Source organism: Tupaia chinensis, unplaced genomic scaffold, assembly GCF_000334495.1.
Source record: "Tupaia chinensis unplaced genomic scaffold, TupChi_1.0 Scaffold145082_1, whole genome shotgun sequence".
Classification (NCBI taxonomy): Eukaryota; Metazoa; Chordata; class Mammalia; order Scandentia; family Tupaiidae; genus Tupaia; species Tupaia belangeri.
In genome coordinates, this window is record NW_006204943.1 from 884743 (window position 1) to 910187 (window position 25445).

Here is a 25445-nt window from a genome sequence, read left to right on the forward strand (position 1 = left end):
TTCCTGTTGGTCCAACAAATATTGAAGGTTTTTGATGGGTGGTCAACAACTTCATTAATGCTGAGTATCGAATTGTATCCAGAGTTGGCACAATAATTTCATTAAACAACATGTCTTTAGGAATTGGAGGAGCGTCTCCCAATTTCTTGATCCATGGCTCCCATTTTCCTATTCCCTGTTTATAGCAAGTGGCCAAATACTGGGTGTTACATTATAAAATACTTTTTAAAATTCTGTGCTCCCACAAAGCTTTTGCAGAAAAGATTGAGACCAACAAACCCTGATATTTGTATATTGATTTTATCCTTTAACACACTTAAGTGTGGGTTTGAAAGTTAAATTTTAAGGAGAAACTAGGTTTTCACATGCATAAAAATTAAATGGTGATGCTGTGATATTTTTGATTCCCTGGAACCACTGCTTATGCCTACTCAACAATCAATTCTTCTGATCAAATGTTAAACTCTTTAATGGCAGTGAGAAAATTGGATTAATCGGTGAGTTAAAGAGTAAAGAATTTTATTCAATAAATGTTAACCAACATAGAATTTTTTCCTCCCTAGCTCAGATGCCATGTTGCTTGACTTTTAAATGGTATGTATAACATCAGCTATTACTTCAGGCTAGATTTATTTTTTAAAATGCTATAGTAAAAGAGACATAATAGAAAATTCACTCTCAACCACTTTTAAGTATACAGTTCAGTAACATTAACTATATTTACACTGCTGTGTAACAGATTTCTGGAACAGACATTTCTAAATATGAGATTATTATTATGAATTAACATTATGTTGTATCTTTGCACCCAATTAACTTATGAATTAAAATTTTAATTTGCCATGACAGTGTTTATAACAACAACACAAATTTTAAATATGTTTACTCTCTCTCTCCTTAGAAAAAAATACCACCCTCTCTATCCTCACAGAGTAAAATTCTAACTCCTGGCCATTCAAAGCGCATAAGAATTCAGATTTCCCATCTTATGTAAATTATAAGCAGGACTGACTGAAGGACCTGCTAGTCTCACCCAGTCCAGGCCCCTGGGCCTGGACACGCAGCACCTGTATGGCCTAGAATGGCCTATCACGCTTTCCTGAAGAGCTTCAGAACTCACTGAGGGCGGAACTGTCCTTTGTTTATTTTTGTGTCTTCCAGTGCAAGGTTATGCATACAGCAAAGATTTTCAGGAGGTTGTTGAAATCTTATCAGTCTGAAAATTCTACTGCAAAGAAATATTTGTAGAATGATGAAGACGATGATGCCCTTTTCTTCATATTCTTTTTTTCTTCTCTGTTATTATTACCAGAGGGCATATACTCCAGGGAGAGTGAGAGGAAGAGAGAAAGAGAGGGAGAGGAAGAGAGAGGGAGGGAGAGGGATAGAGAGAGAGAGAAAGCACCTCCCAGTGAGAAATGGTCATGCCACAATCCATGACCTCCATTTCCCTTCCATCAGGATTCTGGGCACGCATGCACACATGCTCAGTGTGTTTTTCAGGCTGCAAGGGCTAAGATTCATATTGTGGTTGGCCATGTGGGATCCAGCTTCCAATGTACAGAGCTTAACTGCTGTGTTATGGGTCCAGCCTCTTTTCCATATTCTTGATAATTTTTTTTCAGACATGTATCTTTTGCCACCATATGAGAAAGGAAGGATTAAGAATCAGAGAACCTGAAATGTATAGTCATTTTGAGGTTGTGTGATACTAGGACAATCAGTTAAGAGTGCTGAGATCCAATTCCATCAGTGGTAGAATCTGCAAAATAGTTCTATCCTTCCTATTTCACCAAGCATTTGAAAACAAAATAGAAATAATTGTGGAAGGTTTAATAAACTGTAAAGTGCTCTGTTCTTTAATAATGCAGGGTATTACTAGTAATTTAAAATAAAATGAGCAAAAATCAGAAGATAATATCTGGGAGCCTGTCCTGTAACCTAGTTGTTAAGGGAGCTGGATCCCACATGACTGACAATGATTCAAATCCAAGCCCCAGCAGCTTGAAAAACACACCAAGCACAGTTGTATGCATGCCTCAAATCCTAAAAGGATGGAGAAATGGAGAAGGGATTACAATGTGACCATGCCCCAATGAGGGGTGCTTTCTCCCACTCTCTCCCTGGGTTTCTTCAGTGAGTGCATGTGCTCTCTGGCAATTAAAAAAAAAAGATAATATTTGTGTTGGACAAGGTGAAGAACTCCTTCTGGGGTGAGCTTGGGAATATATCCAGAGCCATAAACATTTTAAAATGTATGTAGTAATGCCTTTTCTAGAAACTTATCTTGAGGAATTATCAGATATTTGCACCATGTCTTGTGTCCAAGAATATTCACCAAAGTAGTACTTATAAAAGTGAAAAACTACAATGAAAACAGTCCAATGACCAAAGGTAGGAAGACTGTTTAGTCAAATCTGGTCCATCCATATGGTGGACTATAGGGAGGCTTTAGAAAATGAAGAGACATTAGTGAGATAGAAAGGTGTATTCTTTGTTAAGTTTAAAAAGGAATATGAAGGGCTGGCAGTTGGCGTGCTGATTGAGGTACTGGACTCCCACATGGCTGACCTCAGTTTGAGCCCCGGACCTAGCAACTTGCTTTCTCATGTTCCACAGCCACCCCCTCCCCCATATCTCTCTGATAAAATTAAAATAATAATAACAATCGTGAATAAAATTAAATAAAATAATTCTTTAAAAAAGGATATGAAACAGCCCACTGGGGATATGGTATAATCTGGATTTTACTTAAATCTATATGTATTTAAACAATACATAGCCTTAAACTTTGTTCCCAGAACAATACCTATGGGAGGCTGCTATATGGAAACAAACAAGCTAACACCACACAAGTTTTATAATCTAATCTATGTGGGAAGTGCTAAATGAACATTAAGCCAGGCTTATTCCTGCAGGACTTCTTAGCACCTGGGATGAACTAAGTGCGCCATGACTCTCCAAGAGATGTCCTTGAGTGGTATGTTCATAGTGGTGAGTTTGATATTAAAATGTGTAATTCTATTTCATGAGTACTACTGACCCACCAAGTATTATTATGATCACATTTAGTCACTGGTCAACACTACGTTCAGGGAGATTAACTAGTCCAAGTCTCTCAAAAAAGAAAGTGACTTTACTGGGACTCAAACCCAGGTATGACTGACGTCAAAGCTGGTGCGCCTTCCTCTATTCCATGTTCTCTTAATGTAAACGGCAATGACAAAATGGTCACAGAATCATTACATGCTGGGTGTTTCAGAGGGGACTCTGCCAGGTTGATGGCTGAAAACTAGCTTTGGAACTCTTACCTCAGTGATAAATTGATAATCATAAATTGTTCCTTTCTCAGGAAATGGGATGGTTAGTGCCTTTGAGGATGTTTGTTCAGTAACACTCTGTAATTTAAACTTATTTTGAGTTAGCTCTGAAATTGGACCTTCCATTAGTTCTCGAAGAATCTTATCAAATTTCAAACGATCATCAGCTGTACAGGAAGCACCAATGGACCAGATCAATGAAAACAGAAAAATGCCCTGTCATGGAGAGATAAAAAAAATGAAATGCAATTAAAAATATCTTTAATCTATTCTTGAAGTTTAAATCAGATTAACCAGATTAACATCTCTGAAAGGAAATATATAAACTGATATATAATGGTAGGTAATATCAGGATTTTAATAGTAATTAGACTCTAAAAAAATCAAATTGCATGACTTATAAAATCTTAAGATAATACAATGCAAAGTATAAATTCTACTTACAGTGAAACAGAACAATTAATCTGGTATATCGTGTGATATTTTAAAAATATGGTAGGAGCTCGATACTAGAAGAAATACCAAGATCACTTTAATTAGTCAAATAACTATACATTTTAAAAAGTTAAATTTTGGTATGATAGGTTTGAGTACAAAAAATTATGTTTTTTTATTTGTAATAATTTCTAATCTTTAATTGCACAAACTAGAATTTTCACCCTATCAATGAAAGAAACTAACTTTCTTTTTACCAGATTCAGGCAGAGGGAACAGAGCCGAAGACAAGACATACCAATAGGTAGAAAAATGTTCACTTGTTTGAAAATCAAGTATTTATTTTAATGCCAAACCTGACAGATTATTGACTATGTTCATAAAAGTTCTAGACTCTACTTGACCCAGTTCACCTACTAGTTTACTCACAGACTGTATCTCTCCAGAAGCTATTAACCCTAAATTAATCATTTATTTCATCACATATAAGCTACTAAAATAACTTATTAACCACATTAGAAGTGCACCATGAAGATGACAATAACAATTTTATTCAAAATTCTCCAAGGTCTTGTGAAATTTTTATTCTTTTGAAAAATCCATTTATGGACTACCTATATATATTTTCTTGCTTTACTCAATCTAAATATATATTTATACACACATGTATTTTTAATTTATATCTTATTTTAAAAATCAAAAGAAAAAGCAATAAATTAGTGTGGATTGGAGTGGAAGTGAATCTCATTGACTAAGAGGTCATTGACATTTTGGGAACGGATTAGTTTTTTTAAATATTATATTTAATCACATATATCTTTACAGTGTATAACATTTCTTTTTTCCAGCACAATTACCATACATATCAGTCAAGACAAAGACATTACTATCCACATCATCATCATCATCAAATAGTTTTTCATGAATTTTTCGTTATTATTTTTTATTTTCATTATTTTTTTAAACATTCAATCACTATACATTATTTGGCTTATAAAGAGAATTTATCTAACATGAAATACTTCTCACATCAGTCCAGTTGAGAATACTATACATGCTATCATCAACAGGCAATAAACCATTTCTGTGTTCCACTAATGTTATGCTTCTACTTTCTATTGCTTTCCTTCTCTATACTCTTCCCTTCTCTCCCACCACACCACATTACACATTGTCTTCAGCATCCGTAACTATTTTCACTGCTTTTATGCCCTCCCATATTTCAATCTCTACCATAGATTGCGGATAGTTGGTATATATTTGGTAGATACATACAATATCTTTCTTTCTTAGCCTGGCTTGCTTCACTCAGCAATAAATCTTCCATGTTCATCCACTTTCTATCAAATGCCAGGGTCTTGTTGGTTTTTATGGCTGAATAGTATTCCATAGAGTATATTGCCACAATTTTTCAATCCATTCATTAGTTTGTGGACATTTGGGTTGGTTCTGTGTATTAGCAATCGTGAATAATGTTGCAATAAACATTGACGTGCAAGTGCCTTTCTGACTGAGCATTCTCCTGTCCTTTGGATAGATACCCAGGAGTGAGATTGTTGGATCAAATGGTAGTTTTATTTATAGATCTTTGAGTAATCTCCATATTGTTTTCCACAGTAGGTGGACCAATTTACATTTTCACCAACAGTGTAGGAGAGTTCCCCTTTCACCACAACCCTGCCAACACTTACCACTTTTTGTATTTTTAATCTTCACCATTCTGACAGGGGTTAAGTGGCATCTCATTGTGGTTTTAATCTGCATCTCCCTTGTGATGAAGGATGCTGAGCATTTCCTCATATGCTTTTTGGCTGTTGGTATGTCTTCCTCAGAGAGATTTTTTGTTCAGCTCATTTTCCCATCTTTTAATTGGGTTAATCATTTTTGTTTTCTGGGTAAGCCCCTTTAGTTCCCTGTGTATTCTGGTTATCAGTCCCTTATCTGAGGCATATTTTACAAAAATATTCTACCATTCTGAGGGTTGTCAATTCACACTAATTACTATGTCCTTTGCTGTGCAGAAACTTCTTAATCTGATATAGTCCCATTTGTCTATTTTAGAGATTACTGCCTGTGCTTTGGAAGTCTTATTTAAAAAGTCTTTGCCTACCCCAATGTCCCAGAGTTTCTTCAGTGTTTTCTACCAGTGGTTTTGTAGTTCGAGGTCTTCGCTTCAGATCTTTTTATCCATTTTGAGTTGATTTTTGGTGAGAGATAGGGGTCCAGTTTCATTTTTCTGTAGGTGAATATCCAGATTTTCCAACACCATTTGCTGAAGAGACTTCCCCCACCCCTCAACACACACACATACACACACACACATACATACACACACACACACACACACACACACACACACACACACTGGATTTACTTTCACTCTTTGTCAGAAATTAGTTGGCTGTATGTTTTGGGATTTATTTCTGGATTCTCTATTTTGTTCCACTGGTTTACATGCCATGTGTCAGTAATATGCTGTTTTATCACAACTTTGTAATATATTTTGAGGTCAATAAGTGAGATGCCTCCTACTTTATTCTTTGTACAGTATTTCTTTGGCAATGTGGGGCTTTTATGATTCCACATAAATTTTGTGGTTTTATTTTTCTATTTCTGTGAAAGATATATCTGATAATTTGATTAGAATTGCATTAAATTTGTAGATTAATTTCGATGGGATTGATGTTTTGATTATACTAATTTATTCCAATCCAGGAACATAGATCTTTTTCCACTTTTGTGTATCATTTTCAATTTATTTTGTTAGTTTCTCACAGTTTTCTTTGTAGAGGCCTTTCACTTTCTTGGTTAAGGTTATTCCTAGGTGTTGTGTGTGTGTGTGTGTGTGTGTGTGTGTGTGTGCATCAGAGTTGTACGGGTAGAGTTACCACTCAGATTATATTAATTCTTCCAATCCAGGAACATAGGATGTTTTTCCACTTTTTTTGTGTGTCATTTTCAATATCTTTTTAAAGATTTAACAGTTTTCTTTGTAAATGTCTTCATCTTCCTTAGTTAGATTTATTCCTAGGTATTTTATACTTTTTGTGGCTATGGTAAATGGAATTAATTTCTTCAGTTCCATCTCAGTTTGCCTGTTGTTTGTATATAGAAATACTATCGAATTTTGGATGCTGATTTTGTATCCTGACACTTTACTGTATTCATTTATTACTTCAAGAGGATTTTTCATGGAAACCTTTGGGTCTTCTAAGTATATCATTATATCATCTGCAAATAAAGATATTCATGTTGTTGGATAAGATTTGCAAGTATCTTGCTGAAAATTTCTGCAACTGTATTCATCAGAGATATTGGTCTGTAGTTTTCCTTTTTTGTCATTTCTTTATCTGTTTTGGGAATGAGGACCATGGAGGCTTCATAAAATGAATTTGGGATTTCCTTCCTTTTGGATCTTTAGAAATAATTTGAGTAGAATAGGGGCTAACTCTTCTTTAAAATTTTGTAGAATTCAGAAGTGAAGCCATCAGGACCTGGGCTTTTCTTTATTGGGAGGTTATTTATTACTGATTCAATCTCATAACTTGTCATGGGTCTATTCAGGTTTTCTATGTCCTCCTGACTCAATCTTGGTAGATTATATGCATCCAGGAATTTTCCCATTTCCTCCATGTTCTCTTGTTTGTTGGCATAGATACACTCATGAGTAGTATCCTCTAATGATGTTTTGTATTTTTATTGTGTCTGTTGTAAAGTTGCCTGTTTCATTACATATTTGATTTATCTGGTTTCTTTCCTTCTTAATCAGTCTAGCTAATGGTATGTCAATCTTGTTAATCTTTTCTAAGAACTAGCTTTTGCTTTCATTCATTTTCTGTATAGTTCATTTATTTTCTATTTAATTTATTTCTGCGTGACACATGTTATTTCTTTTCACCTGGCATTTGTTGAATTTTTTGTTGTTGTTGTTTCCCCAATTCTCTGATGCATAATGTTAGATTGTCTATTTGCCACCTTTCCATCTTTTTCTTATGTGCACTAATTGCTATGAATTTCCCTCTTATGACTGCTTTTGCAGTGTACCATGTGGAAATTCATATACTCATTATCATTTGTTTCTATATTTTTTTATTTCAGAATTAATTTCTTCAGTAGTTAAGAATTCATTCAGAAGTATGCTGTTTAGTTTCCATGTATTTGTGTATTTTTGAGGATTTTTCTTGGAATTAATATCAAGTTTAATTTCATCATGGTCAGAGAAGATGTTGGATAATTTCTATGCCTTTGAATCTATAAAGGCTTGATTTGTGTCCTATCATATGGTCAATCTTTGAAAAGGTTCCATGTGTGGGTGAGAAAAAAATATATTTTGTGGTCTTAGGGTGGAAAGTTCTACAGATGTCTGTCAAGCCCATTTGATTTATAGTATTGTTTGGTATCTCTCTGCTTATTTGTTTTGTCTAGAAGATCTGTCTAAAGAAGATAAAGAGGTGTTGAGATCTGTTCAAAGAAAATAGTGGGGTATTGAGATCCCCAACAATTATAGAGTTCCAACCTATCTCTTTTTTTAGCTCCAGCAATCTTTCCTTTACTTATTTAGGTGCTACTGAGTTGGGTGCATAGATATTTATAAGTGTTACATATTCTTGATGAATTAGTCCTTTTCCTACTATATAATGCCCTTCTTTTCTCTTCTTAGTCTTTATCTTAAAGCCTATTTTGTCTGAAATCAGTGTCGCAACTCCAGCCTTTTTTTAGATTTCCATTTGCATGGGATATCTTTTTCTAGTCCTTCACTTTTAGTCTATGTATGTCTTTACCCAAAAGATGCATTTCTGTGGCAACAGATAGAGGGTTTCTGTTTTTTAATCCATTCAGCCAGTCTGTGTCTCTTGATTGGAAAATTTAATCCATTAATGTTCAATGTTATTATTGATATTTCCAAACATGTTCCTATCATTAAGTGAGTCATATTATTGGTTGTTTTTTGTTCTCTTATATCAGTCTGTCTGACTTTTTGTTTTCCTAGTATAATACTCCCTTAGGAACCTCTTGAAGAGTTGGTCTGGTGTTGGTAAATTCTTTCAGGTTTGGTTTATCCAAGAATGTTTTTTCTTTTTTCCCCATTTGAAGGATAATCTTTCTGGGTATAGCATTCTTGGCTGAAATTGTTTTTCATTTATCACTTTGACTATATTTCCCATTCTTTCCTCACCTGCATTGTTTCTGATGAGAGGTCTGATGTTAGTTCGATAGGATAACCTTTGACATTTCCCTCTTGTCAATTTTAGTATCCTGTCTTTGTGATTTTGGCCAATCTGGCTATGGTGTACCTTGGAGAGGATCTTTTTGAGTTGATTGTATTTGGGGTCCTATGTATTTCTGAGGTGTGGATAATTGAATGCCTCTCTAGGTTTGAAAAGTTTTCTTCCAGGACTTCAATACCCTTATTATTTTCTTCCTTTTCTGGGATATCAATTATCCAGATGTTTGGGTGCTTGATGGTATCTAGTATTTCTTGTATATTATCTTTATTTTTTTGGTTGTCTTCTCAGTCTTTTTGATAATTTTTTTTCTAAGTCAGAGGTTTTGTCTTCTACATTTGAGATTTGATCTTCTGTGTGATCTAACTACTTTTAATACTTTTGAGAGAGGTTTTATTTTTTTGTATCACATTCTTCATCCCTAACAATTCTGTTTGATTGTTTTTTATGGTATCTAATTTTTCTTTCAAATTGTAAAAGAACTTCATCTTCTAGAAGTCCTTCTCTCTTTTCTCTTGCATCTCATTTATTTTGGTCACCACAAATATTCTTAATTGTTTATTCAACATTTCCATAAGTTCCATTGTGTTGTCTGTGGGTGATTAGGAATTGATATTTTCCCTCGGGGGAGAGACATTTTGTTGGTTGCTCATATTTCTTGTGCCTCTGCAATGGTTCCTAGTCATCTGATGATCTATATGTTCCTTCCTAAATTATTCAAGGTATTTCCAAACACTCAAAGGTGTGCAGAAGTAGGCAATTGGCAATCTCTCTTCTGCCCTGCTTCCCCATTGCTCACCAGCACCTTACACTGTTGTCACTGGTCCTGGGTGACCCAAAGTTCTCCCTGTTTCTAGAGAACAAGTTCATCTGAAACTGAGCTGTTGAACTTCAACTCAGTAACAAAGCAGAGATCACACAAAGTGTGATCCAAAATACTACCCAAAGCACCGAAGTCCTGAGAGTTCAAAGGCAAGTGGAGGAGGGGATGAGCCATGGGTCCCAGCTGTTAAGCCCTCCAGCTGCAGGTAGTCTCCTGTCCAGTAAGGCCTTTTGCTGGAACAGGTGTCCAGATGGGTCAGGGAGGGGCACAAGTTCATTTTTAAATCCCAAGAAACAAACCTGAGAGTCCAAAAGGGAGTGGGGAAGGAGATGAGCCAAGGGGTCCCAGCTGTTAAGCCCTCTAGGTGCTGGCAGCCTGCTCTCTGGTAAGGCCCTTCGCTGGAATGGGCCAGGAACAAATTATTCATTTTTTTTTCTTTTCTTTCTTTCCTTTTTATTTTATTTATTTATTTTGTTTTGTTTTGTTTTTTTTTTTTTTTTTTTTTTTTTCCTTTTTTTTTTTTTTTTTTTGTTTGTTTTTGGAGAGGTTTTTGCTATAGGGTGCGAGCACTTGCCAGAAAGAGAGACAGAAACAGAAAGTGAGAAATCACCCGCCGGGAGTATGGCCATGCTGTCATTCCTTCTCCTCCATTCTCCTCTCAGGATCTTGGGCATGCACACACACATGCCTGGCATGAGTTTAAGCCACCGAGTCTGGGACTTGAACCATGGTTGACTACATGGGAGTCCAGCAACACAGCCAGTACGTCAACTGCTGGTCCCAAGGAACGGATTATTTAAGAGGCTGATCAAATGACCCAAATTTCAGTAGCAGATCTGAGGTAATCAATGGACACCACACCAACCTTATAATGCAACATAACTGCCAGTCAAGAAGCTTCCCACCAGCACTTGGTATTTTGGGTCTGTTTTTTCCCTCCTTCTTCAGCTCCCACCCATTGCCCAGATGCCTATTTCAGAGTCAAGATGAGTTTTATTCATCAGGAAACTTTGGGGGAAGCAGTAGATGTCCACCTTTTTAGTTGCAAGATACAGAAGATAAGGACTGTACCTCAAGCAAAGAGTAAGTTTCTCGGTCACTTCTCTCTTTTACTTTGAATTCATCAGCAAAATCATCCATAAAACAGTCGATAAGGTTCATTAAAGATCGGACCAAGTTCGTATCTGATGTAGGAGATAATTCCTGAAAAATCAGGGCAAAAAAGTCTATAAAACATATTAATTTAAATTAAACACCAATTAAAACAACATCAGCTAATGTTTATTAAGCTCATTTTATTCTAACTGCTATAGTATCTATGAAAAGGTACTATCATTCTTATAATTCTAGTTTTATAACTGAGGTACACATTAATTCTCTAGCCTAGATTGGGGCAGCAGTGGATGTCATATTTAGGTAGTATGCCCCCTTTTTTTTTTAAAAAAAAATTGATATAAAGTGTGAGTGTTTGCCATAGAGAGACAAAGAGAGAGAAATAGAGAAAGTGAGAAAGCACCTTCTATGGGGGAATGGCCACACTGCAATCCCCTCTACTCCATTTCTCCCTCTTTTCAGGATTTTGGGCACACACACACACACACACACACACACACACACACGTCTAGTATGTTTTTCAATCTGCCGGGTTCGAACCACACAATTGATCATGTGGGACCCAGTCACCTCATCCACCATGCCACCAGCTAGCCCAGTGTGCCAGTGTGTACTCTTTAATCTCTCTACTACTGAGGCTCAAAATTTTAAAAATGTACTCTTTTCTTAGATCCTTGAGTCAAGTGTATCCTTTTTTTCTTTTTAAAAAATATCTTATTCTTATTTTTTACATTCAATCATGCATATCTTTACAATTGAAAATGAATTTTCCTTGGATGAATACCCTGTATGTTAGTCCAGTCAAAGAAATTACCATACACATTGTCATCAACAGATAATTTTCCACTTTTTTTGCCCGTTGAAATTTTTTTCCTTTTATTTTCTCCCTTAACCCCCCATTTCCTGCCATCCTCCCACACTGTCTCTGGTACCCTTCATTGCTTTCCATGCCTGTATTTATTTATTGGAGAGGTTTTTGCTATAGGGCATGTGCACTTGCCAGAAAGACAGAGAAAGACAGAGAGACAGAAAGCCAGAAATCACCCCCCCCAGGGGGGGTGGATGGCCACACCGCAATCCCTTCTCCTCCATTCTCCTCTCGGGATCTTGGGTATGCACGCACATGCGCCTGGCGTGAGTTTAAGTCACTGGGTCCGGGACTGGAACCGCGGTTGACTACATGGGAGTCCAGTGACAGCCATTATACCAACTGGGGGTCCCTAACTGGTTTTAAAACATGAGTTCTTCATATCTATAGGATATTTTGGTTAAAGCCAAACTTCTTGAAAGATCAGGCTACACCACTGCCTTGTGAGTATCTCCCACATTCCTTAACCAGCTGTGTCAGCCCTTTTCTGTCTTAACCTGACTTGTTAGTACTCTCTGATCATGCTACTTCCTCTTGTTTTTTAAATGAATATGGTAAATACATTATTTGCTTGTATTTATTGAAATTTTAATTTTAAATTTGTGGGGGTACACTTTTTTGGGAGCATACATACAAAGTTTTATGATCAGCTCAGGATAATTTGCATATTCATCACCTCAAACATTTGTTATTATTTTGTGTTGGGAGCAGTCTCAGCATAAATTATTGCTAACCACACTCACCCTACTGTGCTATAGGACACTTAGACGTATTTCTCTTAATTGTAATTTTGTAGCCATTAACCAACATCTCCTACCTCCTCCTCTCCGTGCTATCCTTTCTTCTACTAACTATTCTACTGTCCTATTCTCGTCTATGTATTTGTTTCTTTCATTTGGAGAAATTTTTGTTATAAGGAGTCTGCACTAATACGAGAGACAGAGAGAAAGACACCATCTCCTGGGGGTGGAGGGACAGCCACGCCCCATTCCCTTCTCCTCCACGTCCCTCTCGGGATTTTGGGCCCGCACACACATGTGCACACACCCAGTATGAGTTTCAAGCCATCACATCCAGGACTGGAACTGTGACTGGCCATGTGGGAGTTCAGCATCTTAACCACTACACCACCTGTTAGCCCCTGTATTTCCTTTTTAAAATTCACTTCTCCCTCTTTCTTGTCTCAATCACTAGCTCACCTGAGATCCACCTTTTGCTCTCTTCTTTTTTTTTTCTTGTTTTTCCTTTAAGGTAATCTACATTAGCATGGCTTTAAACTATTTTCCAAGTCTGTATCTTGAGCAAAACTGCCTCAGCTCCTCTCAGCTGCTGTTCTTTTCCAGCGGCAGGAGAAGGATCAGTCCTATTTCTCTATATTTGTTCCAGATTCACTCTAAAAGATTTCTGGTTGACATCTCACAAAGCAAAAATTAAGCATATTTTATAACTGCCAGTTGGAGAGAATTTGTGTCTTGCTAATTCTCCATCAACTCACAGAGGCAGAAGATTTTTATTTCCGTTACCACTTTTCTCCCTTTTATCTTTCCATCTATCTCCTAATCCCCCCCAGGATGAGTTGAAAGAAAAATGGATTTGCCTACTTTAAGACCTCTTTCCAAATCTTTTTACCAGAGACTGGTTGTTAAAAACTTTGGAAAATAAAGAAAATATGTAAAATGGAAATTATTTGAAATGCAGTAGTTCATCAGAAATAAGAGATAACATTCTGGAACATTTTTTTACCAGAGTGATTAGGTGGGCCTTTGGATCTTTTTATTTTTTTGAAAGAAAAGATTAGTGAGCCAACAGTAGAAAGGTGAATAAGGTGGCTGAATCCCACACAGTGAATCATGCAATTTTTGAGTCCCCTACCTGGTGACTTGAAAAACACGCTACGCCCGTGAATGTGTCTATCCCAAATCCCAAAATGAGAAATGGAAGAGAAGGAGTTGCAGTTTGGCCATCCCACTTGGGGTTGCTTTTTCATTTTCTATCTTTCTATTGTTGTTTCTATGGCAAGTGGACACACTTCTAGCAAATTAAAAATAAAAATAGCACCAACTAATAGCATGCTATCACACTCTAAGATGCTTTATTTAAAATATTTTGAAAGAATAATTATTTAGTCATAATATTAAGTCAAATAAGTTTAAAATGATTTAATATCTAGTTGCTAAAACAGATATTAAAATGGATATAGTTAGAGCTTATTTTTCACTCTTAAAATTCCCACTTCTTACCTTTGTATGTTTTCTAATAAATTCAACAGCAATTGGGACCATTCTGTCAAATAAACTTATAATGAATTCCTTCTGAATAGCGTTGACCGAAGAAGGTAACAGATTTATCCACGACAGCATCAGTGGCCTCCAGCCTAGCATGTGTGGTTCCATGTAAATCATACCACACCTGGAAACCTGGGGAAGCAGGCACTGTTTACCATCACGGTGAAGCTTATAAGGGAAATATGGCTTGTCATATCTACTTCCTACGAACTTCAGAAAAGATTTTTTTTGGAAAAAAGGTGAATTAATTGTAATTTCTTGATCTTCATTTTTGTGTATAATTTTACCAAATAATCCTAGATGAAGAGGAAACTACTAGCCTGCCTTTTACATGTTGCCAAGGTATGCAGACAGCTATGTCTGAGCAGTGAGAATCACAGATCAGTCTTAAAGTAAATTCTACTGGTAATTTTTTTTTAATCTAAAGTCAAAGCTCTAAGTAAACACGTTTGTAGCATTTTTCAATTTGTAAGATGTCAAAACTGAAAACTTACAGTGGCAGGAGAAGCAACTTCTAAATCCATTGGTTCAAAAATAAGATTCATTTGTGGTGACATTTGAATAATCTCTCCACTCATTAGACATAGTTTTTTGTTGTCATCCAGCACAGTATTCATATTCTCAATCCACACCGCATCTACTGGTCCATCAAAAATCAACCATTTCCTATCTGGAGTCTATTTTTTTTGCACATAGTGAATAAAGGGGAAAATGTAGTTGTAATAATGTAGAGAAACAGTTCAGTGACATTACTTCAAAATTTAAATAATAATATTATATATATATACACATATATACACTTTAAAAAGTCTATAGTCATATGCCATGGAAGAGACAGAAGTATAACACCTTTCTTAAGATTCAATATTTTTCTTTTTTTGGAGGTTTTTGCCATAGGGTGTGTGTGTGCTCGCCAGAGAGAGATAGGGACAGTGAGAAGGACAGTGAGAAGTCATTCATACATAGTTTTTTGTTGTCATCCAGCACAGTATTCATATTCTCAATCCACACCGCATCTACTGGTCCATCAAAAATCAACCATTTCCTATCTGGAGTCTATTTTTTTTGCACATAGTGAATAAAGGGGAAAATGTAGTTGTAATAATGTAGAGAAACAGTTCAGTGACATTACTTCAAAATTTAAATAATAATATTATATATATATACACATATATACACTTTAAAAAGTCTATAGTCATATGCCATGGAAGAGACAGAAGTATAACACCTTTCTTAAGATTCAATATTTTTCTTTTTTTGGAGGTTTTTGCCATAGGGTGTGTGTGTGCTCGCCAGAGAGAGAGAGAGAGAGAGAGAGAGAGTGAGAGGGAAAGTGAGAATTCACCCCCTAGAGGGGATGGCCACACCACAATCTCTTCTCCTCCATTCTTCTCTTGGGATTTTGGGCATGCATTCATATGCACCTGGTATGATTTTCAAGCCACCAGGTCTGGGACTTAAACCATGGCTAGCCATGTGGGAGTTCAGCAACATAACCACTATGCTATGTGCTAGTGGTAATTTAATATTTTTCAATGCTTATGAGCTCAAATATATATAACATGTTTTAAAAAATATTATAAGTAAATAAAATAATTGCCAGGGAAACAGAATTTTAATTCTGATTGTCTGATTTTACATAGTATTGTGTTCATACAGATTACTTACTCTTACGTGCTAAGCGACATTTTTTCTTCCTTTTGTTGAATAAATTCAAACATGTACGTATAGCTATACTCAAACCTCCTGGGGTTACCTGTCTCATAATAGCATAGGATATTAAAATCAACACTAGTCATAAGTCCCATAATGTTATAATATGAAAATATTTATACATTGTCCAGAATATAGTAAAAGCTAAACAGATATGAAGGAGTGACCAGGTATTAGCCAGAAGGTACGAAAACTAATTCTCCTTTTCAGATCCTTATAATTCAACTTTTGGACTTACACAGATAACACCTTGTTTTACCTCCAGCAATGTGACTTCACGTTCTGAGCCTGGCTGTGCCCAGGAAAGAAGCAAGCAAGAGCCATGGTCAATGATCATGTTGAGACCAATGTTCCTCCTCGTTACCAGCTTCCCAGGCCTGTTAACCATCCCTTTGGGGAGCACAGCTATGTAATGGTGGAACCCTGGGTTTCATAATTTGAATAACCTCAGTTTTCATCTGGCTCTAGTGTTCATAGTCTTGGGACTTTGTGTAAACTTTTGTACTTAACCTCTCTGAGAGTCAGTAAGCACTAACTGATAAGTAGATGTAACCTCCTGGAAAATATAATGTAAGCTATGTAATGGTATAAAGAAGAGCCGGTGCATGATTATTTGTGTGTAAATAGCATAACTGCACAAAACAGTGCAACTGCATACATGAACTAGAGATTTCTAGTTCTTCTGGGACACGGTGCATCTATTGTGGCAACTTAAGAAACCTCATCAATGGTTCCAGCCTCTGTCTGCTTTCACCTGTATTTCATGATTCTTTTTATCTTCAAAATTACAAATAAAGCTTGATATTAGACAAGATCTCTGCCTCAGGAGAGTCAACCCTTAATTTCCACCAATAAGAACAGAACTGAGGAAGCCAGCAGGTGGCGTAGTGGTTGAAGCATTGGCCTCCCATATGGCCAATTGCAGCTCAAGTCTTGCACCTGGTAGTTTGAAGCTCATGCAGGATGTGAGCATGTGCGTGCCCAAAATCTTAACAAGAGATTGTAGGAGAAGGGATTATGGCGTGGCCACCCTTCCTGGGCAGTAATTTCTCCCTTTCTCTCTCTGTCTCTCTTGTGAGCACACATGCACTATAAAAAGGAAGAAAGAAGAAAGAAAGAAAGAAAGAAAGAAAGAAAGAAAGAAAGAAAGAAAGAAAGAAAGAAAGAAAGAAAGAAAGAAAGAAAGAAAGAAAGAAAAGAAAAGAAAGAAAGAAAGGAAGGAAGGAAGGAAGGAAGGAAGGAAGGAAGGAAGGAAGGAAGAAGGAAGAGAACTGAGTTTTTTAAATAATTATTATTATATGTAGCACACCTTGTGATCTGCTGGGTCCTTAAATGAATAAAGAACACCAAATCTGGGGTGTGTAGCCTAGGCTCATTTTTTATTACTATTAACCTTAGCAGCTGTCTCCCGTGTAATCAGGTTTCTCTATGGAGGATCTGCTAAAATATGGCAACCAAGTTAACACTTACGAGTCTGTGGACTTTCTTTTTGAAAGTGGGCAACAGCTGCCCAACCAGAATGACCAGGAGTAGAGAAGTACCTACTCACCTACTTCCAGCAATCGGTAGCTGGCGTCTCTCTTACCTCTTCCGCCCTCTTTAAGGTGGCGCATTCTCTTCCTAATACACTGGAGGGGAAGTGCTAAAACTTTGAAATCTCACTTAGCAAAGATATGCAATCTTTTTTCTAAGTATGGGACTATATCTAACCACCAATGGGTGTGACAATAGCAGCAGCTTCAAGAATGGGCAAAGCATTCTTCCAAAGTCTTAATAAGCCAGACCCTGGTAGAAAGTTTGGAAACAGGTGCTAATTTAGTATTTTACTGAAAAGGTGAAAGGGTTATGTTATTCAGAGGCTCTCTTTCCTGGATCATCTAGCTTGGAAAAAGAGAATCAGCTTTTTCTTTTTTTGAGAGGTTTTTACTATAGGGCAGGGCGCGTGTGCTCTTCAGAAAGACAGAGAGAGACATAGAGACAGGAAGCGAGAAATCACCCCCTGGGGGGATGGCCATGCCGCAATTCGCAATCCCTTCTCCTCCTTTCTCCTCTCAGGATCTTGGGCACGCACACACATGTGCCCGGATTGAGTTTAAGCCACCAGGTCCGGGACTCAAACCGTGGTTGACTACATGGGAGTCCAGCGACATAGCCATTACACTAACTGCTGGTCCTGAGAATCAGATATTTTTTGCCCTGTCTTTTTTCCTCCTATCCTCTTTTCTAGATACCCCCTGGGCAAAGATGCATACAAGCAGGATCTCTGGCATTTTTTTAATGGTGAGAACACCATTCTTCATAAAATACTCTCAGACTATCTGGTGATGAGCTTTAAACAAATATTTTCAGCTATAAATATGTTTGTTTACAACAAATGAAGAAATTAGAAATATACAAGCAAAGGTGCTCGTACTTACTGCTGAAGAGGCAAACGCTCTAAAACTGACAGCGAGGATCCCATCAGACCATTCATGAGACACTAAGTCAAACTGTCCATATAGCTGACCCATGGTGACAGACTTAGGATTTAAAACAGTTATCTGGACCTTGTTTTCTTCCATTTGCCCCTTAATGAAAAAAAAAAATCAAACATTTATTTATTTGAGGAATATTGTCTTCATTCATAGAAAATAAAATTGTATATATAGAAAATCAAGGAATCTTTCAAGAAACTATCGTAAGTAAAAAGTAAATTTAACAAGGTCCTAGAGTACAAGGTCAATTTATAAATGTCAATGATATTTTTTTCTATACAATGAAAATAAACAACTAAAACCTAAAAATTTAAAAATGCTATTTACAATGGTATTTAAAAGCTCACAAAACAGGGACAGGAGATGGCATAGCAGTTATGTTGTTGGATTCCAACCCACATGGCTGACCACAGTTCGAGTCCCAGACCTGGTGACTTGAAAAATCACATCAGACACCTGTGCATACATGCCCAAGATCCCCGGAGGAGAATGGAGGAGAAGGGATTGCGGCATGGGCATCACCCTGGGGGGTGATGTCTCACTTTTCCTCTCAACATCTCTGTATCTCTCTTTCTCTCTCTCTCAGGTGAGCACATGTGCCCTAAGGCAAAAACCTCTTTAAAAAAACCTCACAAAACAAAAAAATTAGTAAATGTACAAGATCTTTAAGTCTAAAACTACAAAACAGGATCTGACAAGACTTTTTTTTTTTTGGTAAAAGGCCCTGCAATATATATTACAGCCTTCACACAAAATATGGTCTTCTCTGTTTTTCTTTTTTTATTAATTGAACACATTAAAAAAATATATTGACACTATTCTAAGTTCATTGGCATTACAAAGATAGGCTTTGGGCTGAATTTGGCCCATAGGCTGAAATTTGCTGACCCTTGCTAAAAGATATTCTCTGAGCTAAAATGAAAAGATATAAGTATAGAAAATTATGTACTTCTCACAGAGCAATTAATATGAATAAATTGCCAATTTCAGTCAGAACCCTGGAAGTTGGTCTACAGTATTATTACAAGAGATGTTAATGGCCCTTGGATCATAAGACCTTTTAAAAAAAATTAGTAGATTGATCTTTAAAATTAGTTTCAGGTTTACAGGAAAAAATGGAAAAGAAAGTACCAAGAATTTCAAATACTCCCTCCACTTGTCCTGCCCAGTTTTCCCTATCACTAACATCTGGCATCGGTGTGGTCCATTGTTAGGACTGATGAATTACGGTTGATATACTCTAATTAGCCAAAGCCCATAGCTTATATTAGAACTCAGTCTGTGCTGTACAATAAGATGGGTTTTGCCAAATGTACAATGCCATGTGTCTATCATCACAGCATCACACAGAATAGTTTCACTGACTCCCAAATTCCCTGTGTTCCACCTATTAGTAATTATTTTTAAAGTTTAGTTATTTCTTCCATAAACAAGAGAGAGACAGAGAAAGAAGAGAGACAGAGAGAGCCCCAACAGGGCTCTCAGCCAGTGACCCTCCCCCAGACTGAGCCAGCCCCAGCTCACGGGCCTGTGCAGGCCTAGAACCTGCATACCTAGGTCAGGCTTGCAGAGCACCAGGTGTTACCATTGTGCCACTTTCTAACCCCCACAATCATTTATTTTTTAATGTAAAATAATATAAGTTCAATTCTTCCCTTCCATGTAGGTCTTCTGTCTCTATCCCCAGATCTGGGGATACAAACTATGAAACTAATGAAAAGATGTGAGAGGTCAGATCTGGGCCTTAGTGGGGAAAGGGCACAGATGGCCAAGTATAGTACGAATCCTGGCTCTGGTGGCTTGAAAAACACACCAAGAACATGTGTGTATGAATTCCCCAAAATCCCAAGATGGGAAGATGGAGGAGAAAGGATTGGAACATGACTGTGCCCCATTGGGGTGCTTTCCCCCACCCCCTCACCTGTGCCCGACCACCACTGACTCTGGTGAACGCACACACCCTCTGGCCAAAAACAAACAAACAATTGGCAGGAAAAGAATCTTAAAGAGTAAAACAAGCTTAAGGTCTTCACTGTTGTTTCTTTGCCCAGGAAGGAGATGACAATGTACCTTGCTAAATTCAGCACTATGGGAAAGTTCTATATTATTTTTATTTATTTTTAGTTTTTTGCCATAGGGCACATGTGCTCGCCAGAGAGAGAGATAGAGACAGTGAGGGAAAGTGAGAAATCATCCCCCAAGAAGGGATGGACACACTTCAATCCCTTCTCCTCCACTCTTCCCCTGGGATTTTGGGCACACACCCACAAGTGCCCGGCGTGATTTTCAAGCTGCCAAGTCCAGAACTCAAACCACAGTCGGCCATGCGGGAGTCCAGTACCTTAACCACCATGCCACCTGCTGGCTTCTCTCTCATATTTTTTTTAAAGAATTATTTTATTTAACTTTATTTATTATTATATCACTATTATTTTTCAGTTTGATCAGAGAGAGACAGAGAGAGAGAGAGGTAGTGAGAAAGCAAGCCACCAGATCCAAGACTTGAACCGTGGTCGGCCATGTGGGAGTCCAGCGCCTTTAACCACCACGCCACTTGCCGGCCCCCAATCATATTCTTAATCATGATCGAATTGCTGCCACCAAAGAAAGGTTTAATCCCAAATGCAGCAAGGCTAGCATGAAGTTTTAGCTCATATGCATGGCTAAGGAAGCCTGCCCCTATTACCCCTTTTACCTAATCGCAATGCCACTTTTAAAATTTCTTAGTAATGAACACCGTAACTTTACAAGTGGCTCAGACTGCATGCTCTTACCTTCATCTTTTTTTACCCTTTGAGCAGCACCTGTGTTTACTTCCTCTAGAGACTTCATTGTTTTGAAGAGACAGTAATTAGTGCAAATAACCACAAAGTAGAAAAAAAAAGCAAAAAACAAGGCAATAAAATAAGCAAAACACAAGAAAAAGAAGACAGGAAGGTCACCAGGAAGTGTAGAAAAACAGAGAAAAGGGAAAGAAAGGGGAAAAAAGAGAGCAAGAAATGCAGAAGCAAAAGAAACGGAAAACAGAAATAAGTAGCATTACAGTTTGTATAATAAATACCGACATAAATTTAAACTCCCCACATGAAAACATAAAGAGAAAATACTAGTCAAGCTATTGACTCTAAAAGGGTGAATCACAGTGACACAATTAAAGACATGGCAAATATATACACACAGACAAAATAGGGGCAGCAATACAGCAATTAGACAAAGTAAGTCGGAGGCAAATAACAGAACAAGTAAATATTGGTTGAAGGGAGACTACGCAATGCAGAAATAATCATTATAAATCCCACATAAACCCAAACACTGACCTATATAAAGTAAAAACTATTTAAAATACAAAGAGAGGCAAGTCAGCCCCATAGCTTCATGGTGAAGGGGACTAGATCCCACATGGCCAACCACAGTTTGAATACCTCCCTTAGGAGCTTGAAAACAAACTGAGTGTGTGTGTGTGAGTGCCCCAAATCTTTTTTATTTCATTTATTTATTTTTGAGAAGTTTTTGCTACATGGCATGCGCACTTGCCAGAGAAACAGAAAGCGAGAAATCACCACCCCGGGGGGATGGCCACACCACAATCCCTTCTCCTCCATTCTCCTCCCGGGATCTTGGACACACATGCACATGTGCCTGGCATGAGTTTAAGCCACTGGGTCCGGGACTTGAACCGCAGTCGACTACATGGGAATCCAGCGACATAGCCTTTACTGCTGGTCCCAATGTGTATAAGAATTTTTAACAATTGTCATTATGTATGTGTGTGTATATATGCATACAGAGAGAGAGAGAGAAAGAGCTGTGCAAGAACTTCAAAAAGTTTATAAAAAATGAAATTAAAGTACGAGTTCATTTTAGTGCAAAATATTTTTGAAGTCTATGCATGTTTTTATAATATGCATTTTCTGTGAACTTTCTGAATACCCCTCCCATACACAAGTGCACATGTGAGTGCATGTGTACACACGCACATACACACACATTACACATTCTAATTCAATGCTACTAGCAGCCAGTAGTTTTCTAAATCTAACTACTCAGGAAGTAAAAAAAAAAAAAAAAAAAAAAAAGCTCTCCTGAAAGTATAGGGGAGTCTTCAAAAAATTCATTAAAAAAATAGACATTATGGGAACCAGCAGTTAGCGTAATGGCTATGTCGCTGGACTCCCACGTGGTCAACCACGGTTCACGTCCTGGACCCGGTGGCTTAAAACTCACGCCGAGTGCATGTGTGTGCGTGCCCAAGATCCCGAGAGGAGAATGGAGGAGAAGGGATTGCGGCATGACCATCCCCCCTGGGGGGTGATTTCTCGCTTTCTGTCTCTATGTCTTTCTCTGTCTGTCTGGTGAGTGCACGCGCCCTATAGCAAAAAAAAAAAATGCACATTATGAAAAAACTATTTATGGATTTCAAAAACTGTTTGCACCAAAATAAACTTGTGCTTTTTTCACTAATTTATTGAAGTCCCCTTGTACTAAAGAAAAACTTTCCGATTTTTCAGTGTTTTCAGACTTTCTTCTTTATAATTAAAAAAATGGAAATAAGAAGTTGAAAGGCAAATGTGTAGCATACCCTTTAGAGGCTGAATTTCCTACTTGCTTAATTTGACTTTTCTAATTGTATTCTCCCTTTGACTTGTTTTTCTCATGATTTTTAAGCTGCCACATTGAAAGTATCTCTCAAAATGACTGTACAGTCTATCTGGCACAAAGCTGACCATAAATAAATTAATGTTCTACTCACACACTTACCTTTTCACATATGTCGTTGAGCGCTCCAGCTAAGATACGATAAGCACTGGTTTTTCCTCCAAACGGTTCTCCAACAATCATAAAACCGTGACGCACAATCATCATTTCATATATCTGAAGAATCTTCTCAGAAAAGAATGGGGTCATTTGCAAATTCATAGAGACACAATTGTCTTTGATAGCTGCCAGCAAATCATTGTAATCTGGTTTTGGTAATTTCACCCCAGGAAACAGATCCGAAGTAATTCCCTGAGGACAGATGATTTGAAGGATTTGCATTTTATAGATTTAGATTAAGCATATTTAATAGTAAGTTAAATATATATTTAACATGAGATAATCATAGAGTTCAGCAATTTAACAGCTTTATAAAGAGATGACTGACATACACAAAACGGCCTATGTGTTTTCTTTTCCTGTGTGCTACATGGCACACGTGCATGCCAGAGAGAGAAAAAGAGAGGGAGGGAAAGAAAGAATTCATCCCTCAATGGGGCTTGGTCATGCTGCAATCACTTCTCCTCCGTTTCTCCTTCCTTTCAGGATTTTGGACATATATGCACATGTGCCCAGCATATTTCTCAGGCCTCCAGGTCTGGGACAGGAACTGTGTAGTCAGCTATGTGGAATCCAGAGACCTAACCACCATGCCACAGGTTGTCTCAGACTGAACATATTTTAATTGTAAAATCTGACGTGTGAAACCATCACCACGACCAGAATAATTAACATATTCATGATCCCCAAGTGTTTTTTTGAAACCTTTTGTAATCTCCTTTTCCTCTTCTCCTTGCTGTGTCCCTCCCCAGTCCCCGGATGACCACTGATCAGTGGAACAGATAAGGAAGTGCAGAAATAGACCCAGCCGTATATAAACAACAAATCTCAACAAAGCTACGAAAACAATTCAGTGGAGAAAAGAGTCTTTTCAGCAAATATCAGAACACCTAGCTAGACTGTAAGATTGAACTTTAGTATGTACCTCCTATATGTTCAAAATTAGTTCAAAACTATTTTAGTAGATACTTCAAGGTGTATTGAACAGAAATCCTCCAAAATTTCATGTTCACCCAGAACCTTAGAATGTGACCTAAAGTGAAAATGAGATCTTTTGAGATGTAATTAGTTAAGCTATGTTATACTACAGCACATCAGGATGGCTCCTTATCTAAACGCTGGTATTTATTTAAGAGCAAGGAGAGGGAGATTCAGACCGAGACATAGACGGCGTATAAGCAGGAGGGCCATGTGGTAGTTGAGGCAGAGAATGGAGTTAAGCAATTACGAACCAAGCACCAGCAAGGATTGTAGGGAGTCACCAGAAACTAGAAGGCAAAGAGGAATTCTTCCCTAGAGCCTTCAGAGAGAACATGGCCTCCCAACACCTTGATTTCAGACTTTTGGTCTCTGGAGCTGCCAGAGAATAAACAAATGTTGTGTTAAGCCTCAAGTTTGTGGTACTTTACTATGGCTACCCTAAGAAGTAAATACAATCATATAATGCATGATTGTAAAGCATTAAATTTCCTATTTAATGTATATGATTACATAAGGGGAATTGTAGAGTCTAAGGAACTTATCTTTGTAAACTGTTAGACTATTTTATCAATATTATCCCAACTTATATAAGAAAAGAACTTATGACTCTATTTTGAAGGTATAAATGAATTTTAAAAGTGTTTAATATAAAAGCATACACTGAAGCTATACTTTAGAATTTATGTATGACCAGTTTAATTATCCCTACATCTAATCCTTTATATGTTGTTACAGAGGAATTAACCTTATTCCATCAAAGCAATACATTTTTTTGGTATTCAGTGGCTCTTAACCAATACCAGTGCACTCCTCCTCTTTCGTGCCAGGTAGAGTTGGAAATGTGTGGAAGTGTCCTTCTGATTGTTACTATGGGAGAGCTCCACAGACATTCGGTTAAGGAGGAGACTGAGGAGGGTGGCAGGGACGTCAATGTTCCTGGGGTACATGGGACAGTCTTGCACAAGGATTTGTCCTAACTGGAATTGCCAGTCAGGCTTCACTTGAGAAGCCCTGCTCTATAAATGTTCACTGAATGAGGCTGGCAGGTGGTATGGTGGTTAAGGGCACTGGACTCCCCCATGGCCAACCATGGTTTGAGTCCCAGACCTGGTGGCTTGCTTTCTCACTTTCCCTCTCTCTCACTCTCTCTTTCTTGCTTTGTCCCTCTCTAGTTGAATGAAAATAAATAAATAAATAAAAAATAAAATAATTCCATAAAAAATAAATAAGTGTTCACTAAATGAATACATAACTGCATAAGAAGAAATCTAAGGAGGAATATTTCCCCATTATAAAAAGACAAATATAGCTTTTACTCTCATGAAATGTGTGCAGTGCACTATTACCAAAGAAATCAAGGGAAAACTTCAGGAAGAAAATCCGAACTCTTGTT

The 25445-nt window shown here is 37.4% G+C and overlaps 1 protein-coding gene across 1 annotated transcript in view; it reads right to left on the bottom strand.

Annotated features, from left to right (window-relative positions):
* DNAH7 (dynein axonemal heavy chain 7) overlaps nucleotides 1–25445 on the bottom strand; it is a 288975-nt gene that overhangs the window by 146751 nt on the left and 116779 nt on the right. The window contains exons 30-36 of the mRNA XM_006167772.1: nucleotides 23015–23263; nucleotides 18200–18349; nucleotides 14564–14746; nucleotides 14025–14201; nucleotides 10875–11006; nucleotides 3312–3536; nucleotides 1–175 (exon numbers count right to left, since the gene is read on the bottom strand). The exon at nucleotides 1–175 is cut by the window's left edge and continues 37 nt beyond it. Coding sequence (XP_006167834.1) covers nucleotides 1–175; nucleotides 3312–3536; nucleotides 10875–11006; nucleotides 14025–14201; nucleotides 14564–14746; nucleotides 18200–18349; nucleotides 23015–23263 — 1291 coding nt within the window. The remainder of the gene's footprint in view (nucleotides 176–3311; nucleotides 3537–10874; nucleotides 11007–14024; nucleotides 14202–14563; nucleotides 14747–18199; nucleotides 18350–23014; nucleotides 23264–25445) is intronic.